At 41.2% G+C, this 15,252-nt stretch overlaps 1 protein-coding gene across 1 annotated transcript; it reads left to right on the top strand.

The window, feature by feature from the left end:
* The first annotated feature begins 209 nt into the window (after positions 1–209).
* Positions 210–14,942, top strand: nampt1 (nicotinamide phosphoribosyltransferase 1). The gene is made up of 11 exons (XM_061762324.1): positions 210–1,742; positions 4,328–4,484; positions 5,491–5,594; positions 5,660–5,788; positions 6,695–6,853; positions 6,934–7,070; positions 9,829–10,054; positions 10,132–10,251; positions 10,325–10,465; positions 10,719–10,853; positions 12,114–14,942. Exons 1-11 carry the CDS (start codon positions 1,689–1,691, stop codon positions 12,213–12,215), a joined length of 1,464 nt encoding a protein of 487 aa, XP_061618308.1. The 5' UTR covers positions 210–1,688; the 3' UTR covers positions 12,216–14,942.
* The last annotated feature ends 310 nt before the right edge of the window (positions 14,943–15,252 follow it).

Genomic DNA, 15,252 nt, shown 5'->3' on the forward strand with positions numbered 1-15,252 from the left:
TTTCCGTGCAAATTCTGCAGTCTTTCCTGGTGTGGAATCACATGAGCGAAAGTCTTGTTAACTTTTTTTTCTTTCTTGTAAAAGTTAAGACAGCCTAGCTTTTAACTTTGTCCTCAGTCATATCAGAAATGTTCCACACGTAGCAGCTCCTCCCTGTCCTTTGTCGCGCTGCCATAGGCCGAGGGAGACATCACTCCAGCCGGGCTGGAATCTCTCACCACCATCCAGTCACTTAGGCAGCTCACAATCGAGTGTCACATTCATTTGTTACGCATGCACGCACTGGCCAAAATAATAAGGTACACCTCACTACTGAGATCCACTGTGGAATGTATTTCAAATATGCCTTTACCAAGTTTGTTATTGTGCAAGAATTCGTTAAAATAAAAAGCAGGTGCACAATTATTTAACAGATTCCATATCATAAAGTTGTTTTGTTTGGTATGATTGTTAAGTTCTCTTTTAGGTGGGCGATCGTTGTAAATGTAGTCAACACTGCCCTCTTGCGTACATTTTATGAACTTGCACGGTGTCTTTCGTGACCTCAAAGATGTTATGAAAAACGGAAGAGCACCACCTCTCACTAATTGTTGGCATAGTGTTAAAACAATTTAAACACGATGTTATAGCAGTGTATTTTAATTTTCACCTTGTTTTGAAGGCGTATGAGATTATAATGAAAAAAAGATTAAATTTAAATAGCTTCCAACTGTATAACAATTTCTTTCTGTATATCCCTTTGTCATGGGAGTGTTTTAAACAGTCGTTAATGTTATGAAGTTTTCCAATTATAGTCATCCCTTGTTTATCACAAGGTACGTTCTAGAACACACGGTATACAAAAATATATATATATTTTTTTAATCTACGGTATAAGTAGATTTCATTTTGATGTAGCTTGTAAAATACAAATATTTGCAGATTTACCCTTCCAATCTGTAGGCACCTATTATGAGACATCACATTAGAGTAAATGATCACGTTGGAACATTCATTTACTGAAGAACACAATGAAAATGATAGACAGCTAGGTCTTTATTGAACACACATGACAACCATGAAAGGAGTGTTATCAACGCGTCCCTTGAAAATCAATATGCAGGTTTGGCCAACAAATGGAGCTCTTTTGAAGAATGTCAAATGGTTCAAAGCAGTGGTGTCTCAAAGTGATGCATTGCTTCAGAAAGATTGGGTTTATCCATCCTTAGCGCTTATTGAAATTAATAATAAGAACAATAAAATGAGAGCCATGAAAAAAATTTAAAATGTTGATAGCTATGTAAAATTGGATAGTTTGAAATCCGCAATACAATAAAACCGCAAAAAGCAAACCGCGAGGAGGACTGTATACAATCTGACGGGGATGTCGTGGCCTCGCTTGCAGAGTGAGTCACGACACCTCAATATTCGATCTTTGGCGACTTTTCACTTCCTGGTTGGCTCGCGCGTCACGTTGCCGGGCAGAACCGAGTGGAGCCGAGCCATTTCGGAATTGTGGAGCGCGACCACCCGCACCCTTCCCCCGCCTTGTTCTCAACCCCCGGATCGTCGGTTCTGTCCGCCTCCTTCTCCTCCTCCTCCTCCCCCTTTTGCCCAGCTACGTGATCAACCAGGAGTCCCCGGCAGCGGCACGGCGCAACAACACACTGACAGCTGCGATTGACTCACAACCGAAGAGGGGGGCAAAGATGGAGCACAGAGACGCCGACTTCAACATCCTGCTCGCGACCGATTCCTACAAGGTACCGTACCTCAGGCGGGATGAGGGTGGTGGGGGCTGATGGATGGAAATGCATTCAAGTCAAGGTGGCTCCACCATCAGTCCCAAGGCCACCGCACTGAGGTGGTCGACACCAGGCCGAGTCGACCGGAGGATGCGGAGGAGAGACTTAAACGGAGGTGGGGGGCTGATTAAAACAAACCATCTCCCAGTCGGCTTTAATCCCTCCCCGGAATCACCGGTCGATACTCGGCTGGCTTTCCTCTGCTATCCCATCAATAGCTGAATGAGCTAACGTGCTAACTTACGTACGAACCAATGGGGAAGCGCGATGTTAACAAGCTAACATTTGTTAGCATCGGGCTAGCAAGTGTCCGCTGCGCTCCTCCGTGGGAAGAGTCTAATTCGGAAGGAATTATAACAGTTATTATGAACCAAAATAGAGCGAGGGTGGTGAACATTTAAACTTGTGGGAGAAACGGAATGGAAATGACCTTAGCCCCATAGCTGCGTTGTCGCGGTGCCAAGTTGCGCCATTCCATTTTTTATAGCTGGTATTCCTTCGTTCTTAAATTTTATTATGCATGACCGAGAAACCACTTATAGGGAGAATTGAAACAAAAAATACAAACAAACAAAGTTTGCCAAAATGTTCATCCCTGGGTCCGTTGTCAGGCTAGTTGCCATGTACTGTGGTCACGTGATTGCACTGTCACTACTGCAATTATGTTGGTTTATTTAATTTTTTAGTAGAATTCTTCCTTGTGTTATTATTAATTTATTTTTTATACAATGTACAGTATCTTAAAGAGCTGTAGGTGATGGAAATAAAGTTTGAAAACAGCATATCTTAATGTCAGAAAAGCTCCCAGACTAGCGTCAGTCACAAAAGCTATATTTCAAAACCAAATTACGGATTTTCACTGTCAATGGGGGCCAGACGACCAACCAGTGCATCTACAAAGAGATCCTGCAGCGTTTGCTTTGTTCAGTGTGCGAGAAGAGGCAAAGGGGTTGCAAAGTGCGATAAACTCCAGGGGATACCTTCAAAAGAGAAAACTCCAATGTGAGTATAAACAGAATCAGCTGCAGTGATGATGAACAATCTGTACTTGTACAAAACATGCTTGGACATAATCTGTGCCGAGCGAGCAAGCATCTCCCTTAAAATAAAATTAGAGGAAGTTGCACGAAGAAGTCAGAGAAGGGTCATGACACCGATCATGTTTTATGTCTTCTGGATGTGTGTTTCTTAAATGGCTGCTGAGGTTTCATCTAATATACAGCTGTGGGAGAAATTGGCCGTCTCCTCTTATCATGAAAAGTTAAGCCCCCCACCCCACCCCACCCCCACCCACACACCCACACCACCCCACCCCCACCACCTATTGTTTGGAAACATTCACAATGACAAGTGTAGGCATGAGGGGGTGTGGGACTTATGACATTTTAGGTAGCAGGACAGCCCCCTTGCTGCAACTCATTTTGAACACACATCCTCCAGTACAGTTTGGACAAGCCCTGAAGTAACCTTAATCTCATTATTTTTTATATGATTTGCACCGATCACATTACATACAGAGAGCTGCATTTTAAGTCTGTCCACTTTGGTGTTTAGAATAGCCAAAGAGAAAACTGGATATTAGTAGAGAGTGTGTGTGGGTGGGGAGCTACACGTCCTCCTGTGAATGTCTTGACTCTATTTTGAGGCCATGAAAGGACACTGACAGGGGTCAAATAAACTGAGTTGGTCGTTGACATTTATCTTTGCCTCTCGTTTTTTCCGCCCTTCCCAAGACTGCAGTTTAGTCTGCGGACCACACAGATTCAAGTTTAAACCTTAAGTGAACATAAAACGAGTTAAGATTGTGTGTTAAAAGGCCGCCGACATAGTAAATCACAAATTTTCCACCCGGTATAGTTTGTTTTGAATGCAAAATCCCTAGAATAGTAGTTCACATCTGACAGACGTGCATTGAAACTGTTCCATCAATTCCAATTTTATCAGGGAGAACAGTCTGTAGGCTTTCCATTTATTACACTCATTTTCACTGCTATAGTGGATGACTTTAAATTGATTTAATTCAGTACAGTGACACGTGTTCAATCTTCAAATCCCTGTGTGGATTTAATGGATGACCAACAGGGTCACATGATTACTATATTTTATTTTGTTAAGGTTGCCCCTTTTATGGCATAGGTACTTCCTGTTTGAGGAAATGCGCCCGGGCATGTGTCAGTCGGGAAAACTCTGACTTGTAACATTTTAGCAACATCTTACATAGTTTTAAACCACTGTAACAAAAAAAAATGTCACATTCAAGCAGTGAGTGTGTGATTAGGTGGAGGTTCACCCCCCCCCCCCCCATAAGCTATAATACCCCCTCATGCTGTATTTTGCAACGATGAATAGTTTTGCTATTGTTCAGTTTCCTCTTAGTTGTGCAATTTGAAGATAACGCACACCTTGCTAGATTAGTTGAACTATTGAGTTCAGTGGTTGAAGGGTCAGATGAAGTTTATTTAATAATCTTTATTGACAGTGTATGTGGTGACGCTCCTCCATTGTGCCCGTGTGATAAGTTCTTGTGTGTTCTTTACGTGCAGGTAACGCATTACAAACAGTACCCCCCAAACACGAGTAAAGTCTACTCCTACTTCGAATGTCGTGAGAAGAGGACAGATCCCACCAAAAGCAGAAAAGTCAAATACGACAAAACCGTCTTCTACGGCCTGCAGTACATCCTCCACAAATACCTCAAAGGTAAGTCTTGACTTCATCGGTTTTATTTGAATGGTACTTGCCATCCCAACATGGACCAAAAATGGTATCTCGAGCATCAATAACCAAATGTTCATTTCTTGTGAAATAATCATTAAGATTTAGTGCATGCACGTGAAGCAGGATGTACGCATTTGTAGTTTGCGCCACTTGAGCAAAAGGAGTCTGTGGCCTCCTAAGAGGATTTCATGGTGCGACGGCAGAGGTGCCGCGGGGGAGAGCGAGTGGCACAAAAGCACAGCTGCTTTTTGAGCCAATGAGAGCGGACGACCGGCCCTACCCGACGACCCCCGCCTCCTCTCCTTCCAACCGGGCTCAATGATTAACCTTCCCATTTGCATTCTTGATCCTTCAACTATTCAATCCAAAGTGTACCCGAGGACGCAGAAATGCTTTGTCAGCAGAAAGGTGTTGTTTTTTTATGCTATTAGGCTAGCAGTATATCAAATTATCAGCAGAATGGGAACAAAATATTTTGTCGCTTTTTTGTAAAGTGACATGCTACACTGCATAAATTGGTCTTGAAAAATCAAGAAAAAAAGTAATCAGAATCCTGTCTGGATTTTGCAGTTTACCATGAACTTTTATTTGCTCCCAGAATTTAGTTTTTCTTCAAAATGATTACAATATGTCCTTATTGTAATGCTGTTTCTTGTGATTAAAAATGTCAGTTTCCCCCCAATTGGTGCATTGTTTTCATTCAAATGGTACAACTGTACCAGTGTAGCATCCAGTGTCTCCTCATTGAAATAGGATTTTTCCACAAATGTACCAATGGGATCTTTATGCTGTTTGGAAAGTTAAAGCTAGAAATACACAATATCAAGAAGTGAGTGTAAGTAAGAGGACAAAGAAGCCCTGTCGCTGCGCATCGGATGCGTCTAATTGGATTACAACCATGGACAGTAAAATAGCATTCCAGTCCCTTGGGCTTCTTCGCTTCATTTTTTTCCACTTCATACTAAATCTCTCTCCCTCTCGTGTCCAGGAAAGGTAGTCACTCCTGAGAAGATCCAGGAGGCCAAGGAGGTGTACCGGGAACACTTCCAGGATGATGTTTTTAACGAGAAAGGGTGGACGTACATTTTGGAGGTCGGAAACTCAATATTACCTGGCTTGAAGTTTCGGAATCTTGGAGAGAGTGTGTCATTTTGCAGAAATACAACGGCCACCTGCCTATAGAAATCAAGGCGGTACCGGAGGGGAGCGTCATCCCCCGCGGCAACGTGTTGTTCACCGTGGAGAGCACGGATCCCGAATGCTACTGGCTCACCAACTGGGTGGAGGTGAGTCCAGGAGGAAGCACACAGACAAACTCATTTACGCCTATGGACAATTTTGAGTCGAATTAACCATGTGCATGTTTTTGGCACGTGGGAAGAAGCCAGAATGAGATTCGAACACAGATCTTCTTGACTGAGAGGCAGACAAGCATACCAGTAGTTCATTTAGCTATAACGAAAACATAAAAGCAGGCATATTTGTTCAAGCACAGTCATGCACACACTGTGTAAAATTGGGCACGTTACACACACACTGATGCACCCGCTCAAATCCCCACAGCTGGTATAAAGACATGCATCAAAAAACGCACACACACACACAATATGATAAAATTAGACGCATGATTCTGCTTTGTTGCCCTCGTTGAGAAGGAGCAACCACTCTCTTTCTTGATGACAGAGCAAGCTATAATGTACCCACCTCATTTAATCATGCCGTAATGACCACTATTTTTATGACATTAGTCAAGGTCAATATGTAAGTAATGCTGTATGACCTTGTGTGTATATGCAAAAGGGGGAGTTGTACCGGAGTCACATGAGTCTGTTTAGTATGTGTGCATGTTTGTGTTCATCGACTTTTTTTCTTGTTGCGTAATCCCGTTAGCAGACAAACAAAGACCAACTATTCAAAACAACCTCCCGCCCAGAAATAATAGCTTTGCCTTGGGTGACGACACACACACACACACACACACACACACCGAAAGGAGGTGACCTTCACCACACACCCACACTGTGTTTTCCATGTAATGTGAGTTGAGATGCTTGTTTTCACGCTTTTATTCACCTAGAAGGAATTCGGGAACATCAAGGAATGTGTTACCCACTTCTCAGCCTGTTGGTTTAAGGTTTTAGCTCCAGTTGACCACTCAACGGGGCATTGACTGTCCCTCCTCTTTCCGTCAGACCATCCTGGTGCAGATCTGGTACCCCATCACCGTAGCGACCAACTCCAGGGAACAGAAAAAGATCCTGGCCAGGTATCTCCTGGACACGTCGGGGAACTTGCAGGGTCTCGAGTACAAACTGCACGACTTCGGCTACCGGGGCGTTTCCTCGCAAGAGGTACTGAGGAAATTTCATCATGTAGTAAAGTCACGTAGGGTGTATTTAATTTCTTTCCTATCTTCTATTGTTTTCTACAGACCGCGGGCATCGGCGCCTCTGCTCACTTGGTCAACTTTAAGGGCACGGATACAGTCGCTGGCATCTGTGTGATCAAGAAGTACTATGGCACCAAGGACCCAGTCCCAGGGTTCTCTGTACCTGCTGCGGAACACAGGTACACACACACACACATACACACACACTGCGGTCCAATAAATGTGTTCACAATGCAGTGTATTCCTGCTATTTCACAGATTCTTAAACAAATGTTTTTGTTTATTTTAAAAAAAAATTTATGGGCTTTACCGTGTACAGGTGGGTCCAAATTTTTAGTTGTGCACCTTCAGTGTGGTACCACAACATGGTGGCCAACCCTGAGGTCTTCTGGAAGACATGCAGTGTAATTAAGAGTAAGAAGAAGAGGCGAAGAAGGTCTTCCCACTAACCTCCCATAATCGTAGTTGTTCGCACAGAGCATACATAATATTAGTATTGTTGTATGCTCTCTATGTGTTGCTGCTCTGTGTGTGAAGTAGCAGTTGTTTGAAGGTTTATAATTCCAATAACATCAACGCTAATTTCCGTTAGCCTGACTATGGTGTTTTGCATTATCAGTTAGCATTAAGCTTAGTTTTGCATGAACTTCCAACTGTACATGTGAGAGTCTTCTTTTCGTTTCCTCAGTGATGGTATGTAATAGTCCTCAATTTCTTGACAATGGCAGAGTGAGAACAGGTGCTAAGGAACACTTTAAAAAGTGTGTTTTAATAAGTTTAAAGCTGGCAGAAGGGGTCAAATCATTTACCATTTCTGTCTCTTTACATCGCAGATTGTCACCTATTGCAGGTGGGCCTGGAACGTACCCCCGCCTCCCGCGATGAAAGCGGGCACTGTAAAAAAGCACATTTGTACACAGTCAAGTGCAATGTAATGAATCATTATATTGGCCTCTTTATTCAGTCTGAAGTCCAATATGGGGATTCTGGGGAAAGACACAAAGATGAAGTGGAATCATAAAAGGAGATCAGGAATTATCCTGTCTTTATTAATCTTTACAGTAGCAAAGCTGCTCTCTGTTAGGTGGAATTTTTCAGCCGTAGTCGTCCAAATCCACCCAGAGACATCTGCTGTGTGTCGGGGGCTCGTTTGGCTCCCCATGCCATGATTGGCTGGAGGCAGGAAGCTTGTGATTGGCTGTCGCACTGTGTACACATGCTGTTGTTTTATGGCACCGGTCTATTTGTGCCACACACACGCACGTACACACACGGCTGCTTCCTCCCCGCCATCAGGGCTGTTACTGCTGCTTCGGTTCATCCTTCATTCCCGCACCAGTGCGTTGTAGGGCGGTCGCATTGTTGCCATAGTAACTGGTATGGAATGACACGCACAGTTATACACACGTGTTTACCTTAGCAAGGGGTCCATTGCACTGTAACAAATCGTTCATGGTTGATGTGATTTGAGGAATGCAATGTTTGTACCGTGGGTGTATTATTCCTTTAAATGAATGAAAAAAATCAACATCTTTAATACCCTTGTAGTCAAAAAATGGCAACCCAATATCATAAAGTCAATAAATCATGCATTAAATTAAGCTTTTACCCCTTAAATCCCCTAGGCCAGGGGTGTCAAACTCAAATTCATGGTGGGCCAAAATAAAAAATTGGCACAACGTCACAGGCCAAACTCAATATTTAATGAAAAATCACTGCGATAGGCATGTTGCCCTTCTCTGCAGAAATGTAGCGCTAAAGTTTATCATATGACAACAAACTTAGATTTTGCTTAAACACTGAATCTGGAATAAACAAACTTTTAATATTATAAATACGAGAAATCAAATTTGCGATAAAAGACATCAGTGGTATTTGTTTGTTGTTTTGCATTTATATAGATAACATGAATTCTTCTGTCTCTCCATCTTCTATTTATCTATCTCCAACTACCTCTTTTTGATGAAATCTTTTTTCAAAGGCCAACAACAAAACAACCCAAAAAAATAAGAATGTCCTTCAATAAAAATCCAAACTTCAAACTATTAACAGTCCCTGCCTAGGACTTGATAAAGAACATGAAAAAAACCCACCAATTCAATTATGTTATGTTCTTTGTTACGGCCACGTTGCTCCGCACACGACAAACATGTTTTTCTTGCAAAAATTTGCAATAGATTATTTTTGTATAATTTTTTTAAAAGTGCTTACCTACAAATGGGGTGGGCGTGCCAATAAAACAAACATGATAAACCAATTACTCCTCCCAACATTAGCTTTGGGCCAATTAAAAAGTGTGTGACGTATCATCACTATCTGAGGTCCCTGCATGAATAAAATTGGTTTTATTTTTAGACCATAAATTGTATTATTACAGAAATAAAGTCCTGTTATTGTTCTTTTTAGAACAAAAGGTGTGTTTTTTGAGAATATAGTCCTATTATTTACATAATAGTTTAATTGGCATTTGTCCCCGGAGATTTTTGCCCCTGGACCAAAAATCCCTGCTTTTAAAGTTACAATTTAAAACTTTTCTCATGTGAAAATAAGGACATGTGTCTCCCTTGTGGACAGTCTGTAAGTTTACAGGTACAACTCAACAAATTAAAATATGTTTGAAAATTTCATTTAATTCAGTACTCATATAGATTCATTAAAGACAGGAACGTACTTTTCAGAAGGCTATTTCGTACTCAATATCTGTATTAAGAATTATTTTGCATGATCCTTGATTGTTTATGTAATATTCTAATTTATTGAGGTGGTGAATTCAGGGTTTTTAATTTGCTGTAAACTATAATCAAATTATGAAATATTTTATTCTGGCTGACGTGAATTAGTGATCTTTACTTTTTGAATTGAACTACTGAACTAAATTAAGCTTTAGAGGCTATTCTAACTCTAGATGCACTTGTAATACCTTATTTTCTGTCACAGCACCATCACAGCATGGGGCAAGGACCACGAGAAGGACGCCTTCGAGCACATCATCAAGCAGTTCCCCGGCGTGCCCGTCTCCATCGTCAGCGACAGCTACGACATCTACAACGCCTGCGAGAAGATCTGGGGCGAGGACCTCCGCGGGCTCATCGAGTCACGCAGCGCCGACGCGCCGCTCGTCGTGCGGCCAGACTCGGGGAACCCCCTCGATACAGTGTTAAAGGTGCGCTCGTAGATTTTCCACACTTTCCAAATTCCCTGCGATATTAGAGTTCGTCTTTATAAGTGAATTTGTGTCAGGTTTTGGAGATCCTGGGTAAGAAGTTCCCGCCAGAGGAGAACTCCAAAGGATTCATGGTGCTGCCTCCTTATATCCGAGTCATCCAAGGAGACGGAGTGGACATTAACACTCTACAGGAGGTACACGCACTTGTAACGCGCTCACTGAGGATAAAGGAATCCATTTTTCTCACTCCATTTTGTGACGTGACAGATTGTGGAGGGGATGAAACAGCATCGGTGGTCCATTGAGAACGTTTCCTTCGGCTCTGGGGGGGCTCTGCTCCAGAAACTAACCAGAGATCTGCTCAACTGTTCCTTCAAATGCAGCTACGTGGTCACAAACGGACTTGGGGTGAGGGACCGCCCACAAATGTCTACCCTTGAGCCATTGCATTGTTGAATTGTGTTATTTCTTGTGTTAACTGTAAAATTTTGTAATTCGATATTTTGTGTATGCATGACAGTTTTTTTTTATTTATTTTTTTATACTATGTGAAATACTATGGTGGTCCATTCTGTGAAAATTGCTACTTAAATAAAATGTAGTTATTTACTTTCAGATTTGCTATTGAGAGGAACTGAGCATTTTCCCTGCTTCGTTCCAGGTGAACGTGTTCAAGGATCCCGTAGCAGACCCCAACAAGAGGTCAAAGAAAGGACGCCTGTCTCTGCACCGGACTCAAAGCGGGGAGTTTGTCACCCTGGAAGAGGGCAAAGGTGACCTGGAGGAGTACGGAGTGGTGAGTTCACTTGGGGTATTAGTAAAAGGGTATTTAAAAAAAAAATCACAAAATATACAATACTTTCCAAAGTCTTATGCCAGCAATAGCTTTGTTTTTATGTACAGTGGTGCCTTGAAATACAATTGACTTGACTTAGGCGCCATCATTCAGCCAATTTTATTTAATTTTTAATTTTTGTCCCCTCATTTTTACTTTGACTTGCGAGCAAACATTTAAGATACGCCCGCCATATGGTGGCAGTGAACTCATTCCCAAAAAGCAGTAGTTTGGCAGATAGTGAACAATTCTTCAAAAAAGCGGCTTCAAGCTGTTTAATGCCACTCCCAGTTTAAATTTACTGTCAAACTAAACATTATACAAAGAGAAGTACCCGTTGTGTATTTAAAACAACCACATAGCTTTGCCTCAGTAAAGCCCGCACAGTGGTGCATCAACACGTATACAAACAATATAATGATACTTATAGGCATATATTCTTTATCATCTGCAAAAAACTGCTCAAATTACTCCAGCTTTGTGAGTCACTTACAGTAGTTGTGAAATTCTTCGTTTTTGTGTGTATGACTCCATTATACTGCCACGTAGTGGCCAAGTTGTGCACACCAGGAGCCGCGAAGAATTTATCATGATGCACAAACTGCTACCTTTTTCATAGAATTCGTTTTGACATATAAACCAGTAAAATTGCACAACTCAATTGGATTTCATGTATAAAGGCACTTTAAAGAATAACCTGAGCTGTAACAAAGTGCTGTACATAAATAAAAATCCCAAATAGAACACAATAAAGTACTACTAATAAATTCAATAGTCTCTGTTAATAAAAATAAACCTCTTTAAACTCATAAAACCAAGTGGGACATGGAAGCACTCCTGCAGCTGCTCTTCTGTGTCTTTACACCAAACTGACAGAGTACAATTTTGGCAAAATGTTATCAAGGAGTGGTGGAAGAGACAGGAAAATAGTTTCAATCTAGATAAAGCTACAGAGGAATATGTATTTTAGATATAGTTTTCCCATTTCAGTCACTATATAATCCTCCATAAACCAGGATGTAGGCTGCTAATTATAAATATAGGGACAAATTAACTAAAGCAACAAGGGGCGCCATATCTTCAAGCGTCAAAATTGCTCAATAACAATAATAAGGACATGAGGAAAATCCCCTGCTGTTGTTTTTAAAATGTTCACAGCGATCCAGCGTGTGTTTGTTCCTCACGTCTTCTTCTTCTACTTCCACTTTCCCCCCCAACCAGGACCTGTTGCACACGGTCTTCCAGAACGGCAAGATTGTGCAGACGTACACGTTTGACCAAGTCAGAGACAATGCCAAGCTCAAGGAGAGCGAGCTTGACTAGCTACCGCCACTAGTCCGCCATTCATTAATACCGCCCCCCAATTCCTTCTCGAACCCCTCTTCCTCAGCCTCTGACATCACACACCCTAAAATAAACCGAGGCCTTGTGCACTGATGATATATCCTGCCCGGAAGTCCCCTAAAACTGTGACTTCCATTAAAAAAAAATAATAATAAATCACAAGAACTCCACAGAGCTCACTCACTTCTGAGGATGACAAATGATATATAAAAAAATATGAAGAAATGTGTACGAAGTGCGGCAAGCCAATGGAAGGATGGATGTTCTCCGAGCTGCTGCCACGCCCTCTGAACGAACCGGACGACGTGATCGGCTGCTCTGTTTCACCACACGCCCTCTGTAATCTACCTGGCTTCGTCTTTTATGTGAAGGCATTTAAATATATTTAAATAGCAGTGCGGTTTTACTTTCAGCCAAAATGTAAAAGAAAAGGCCCAAATCTTTCAAGTGCTGCCTGAATGTTTTGCGCTAAAGTCATTGGTGCATTTCTGCAAGGTTTCGAAATCTCCCTCAAAGAGCATTCCCATCATCAAGAGGCCATCAAAATCTTCCATTTTGTCAAGTTGATACATCACATAAAATGTCTTGACTGGAATGAAGAGGATTGAAGGACATGAATCACTTCCTGACTGTGTGTGTTAGGTGTCGCTTCTGATGTGTGAGTCTTAACATCTATATGTGGTATTCCTTTATGCAAATCATAATTCTGGGATTTTTTATTTGTTTTCACTAGCAAGGTATTTATTGTGGAGGAGGGGGAAGCTGGGAGAGTCCAGTTGAATATTTCTTCGACAACCGCATCGGTTTCCATCAGTATCGCTGCCTTTAATGTGGTGTGTCTCCTCGGATCAACCGATTTAAGAATATGGGCGCTACGAGATGGTCACATCACAGGTATCTTAACTTCCCAGCAAGAATATCCAATCAACACCGAGCTCCTCTTAAGCTGTTTGAGTATTTATTTCATATGCTTGATGTCCATGTACTACGACACTCTTTGTCCTCACTGCTAAGACAATTCAGCCCACTATTCGAATGACTGTCTTACTCTTAACACTTTTTCCACTACTCTATAAAATTTCTGCACACACGTAGGACAACTGTATGTTACTACTAAAGTAAAACGGTGCACTAGTTGACATCTGTGAGCTGCTGGTACTACTAGGGAAGTGCTAACTTGTAGACTTATGTCACTGGTAGTCCGAGTACTTGTCAACGAATGTACCGTGTTGCTTCATGAGTAACGTAGTTGTCCCACTAGTAAGGACAAAAAGTGAACTTGTCCCTGGACCTTAAGATATCGCATAAATGCTGAAGCAGCTTTATGGAAAGCCGTAGTGCACTGGTAGAATGAGTCTTACTGCTTCCTTTTACATTAAGTCTTACTGCTTCCTTTTACATTATATAACATTTCTGCAATGTTAGTATACTAGCAGGATGACTACATATTTGTCGTGAGGCAAAACTACTAGTGGACATGCCTACGAGTTGGTTCTAGTAGTTACTAGTGTAGCACAGTATTTTACTAGTAAGGTTTAATTGCATACTAGTCGGGAAAATGTGGCTCAGTAGTGGAAAAACGTTTCTAACAGTTCTTTCTATTAGTGCACTGAATTGTCTCAGTCGTAAAGGACAATGAGTGTAATTGAAGATTGATGTTAAGCAGGATATCAAAGATTGTCATAGCCTTACTATGGCAACGCTGTTATTGTGAACAATCGCGACAGCTATTTGTGGAGATTTCTTTAGATCAATTGTACAAAAAAATGCACAGTATTACATTTAAACTGGAGTAATCCAAACCACCAAATAGTAGAATAACTAATCTAAAAATATTTTTTTTGCTTGGATTTTTAAGAATATGTTTTAAATGTTTTTTTTCTAAATGCCACTATTTTCCTTCCTTTTTTTTTTTTTTTTTTTTTTTTTTTTTGCGCAAACTTCTGCTAAATTCTCTTTGTTTCCGTAATCCAGAGCTCCCTCTGCTGCACAAATCCATGTTATTTCAAAAATGGTGGTCCATCATGTGCATTAGCGTGGCTGTAGACCTGTGATGTCACCCACTTCGATCCCCTCACACCATCACACTCGATTAACAGCGAGCTGATAAAACTGCACAGCCACCTGTAACGCGCTGAAGTAGGTCACACTTCTTTTATATAATTTGCCTGCCCCTTTGTTTGATTTTACAACTGCTGTTAAAACTCACCTCCCAGTTTGCTGTTCCCTTTTTTTTTTTTTTTTTTACACAACTAGAGGGTGCTTTTTTTTTTTTTTTTAAGGACTTAATGTTGATTTCACTGTTCTTACCTCAGATGAATATTGTATATTGCAGTAAATATCCTTATTTACAAACGGCCTGGCCATGTACTGCCTTTCTCTACTGTACATACAACTAGTTTGGTTGAAATCAGACCGTGGGGGGGTGGAAGCGGGTCCGAGAGACCACCACACTAGATGATGATATTTTTGTTAGGAAGACCTTTTTTGTACCAACACAAAATATCCAACCTGCTCGACTGTTTGGACGTGTGTGCGTGTGTGTTATGAATGATCAAGTGTTTGTGAATTATGTCTTTCCTTGTGTTGTTGACTTCCTCGCGTGTATATGTTGGTTGTCCCGATTCTCACCAACACTTTTAAACTCACCCACATAGCTACCTTTGTCGACGACACAACAATTAAACACCCCACCTGTCTGTTTGATGACGTTTCATCCATTTTTTTGCTTCAGATTGTCTTGTTCGTGTTGTCCAGTGTCCAATATAAATGCAAAATGGCATTAAATTGAACTTTAGGGGACACAATATGATGCTTTTCCTGTTAGTTTTTTTTCTGGGATCAATTAGATATGTATTCATAGTCCAATTGGGAAGGATTGACTATTTTTCAGACTAGTGCAATAATTAGTTTATTTTGTTTGTTGGTCATTTTTAAGACTTCTAAATGCCTTAAATATTGAAGTGAATGTGTGTCTGATTTTAAAACATGATTCCTGCCGATATGTCAAGACTAA

Source organism: Phyllopteryx taeniolatus, chromosome 22 (genome assembly GCF_024500385.1).
Source record: "Phyllopteryx taeniolatus isolate TA_2022b chromosome 22, UOR_Ptae_1.2, whole genome shotgun sequence".
NCBI lineage: Eukaryota > Metazoa > Chordata > Actinopteri > Syngnathiformes > Syngnathidae > Phyllopteryx > Phyllopteryx taeniolatus.

What these genes read in the sequence shown, in the direction of transcription:
- nampt1 (XM_061762324.1), top strand. Translation starts at nt 1,689, where the DNA reads ATGGAGCACAGAGACGCCGACTTCAACATCCTGCTCGCGACCGATTCC. An exon ending in GGTGGACGTACATTTTGGAG is followed by an intron (nt 5,595 to 5,659) that starts GTCGGAAACTCA and finishes GTCATTTTGCAG; the next exon opens with AAATACAACGGCCACCTGCC. An exon ending in ACATTAACACTCTACAGGAG is followed by an intron (nt 10,252 to 10,324) that starts GTACACGCACTT and finishes GTGACGTGACAG; the next exon opens with ATTGTGGAGGGGATGAAACA.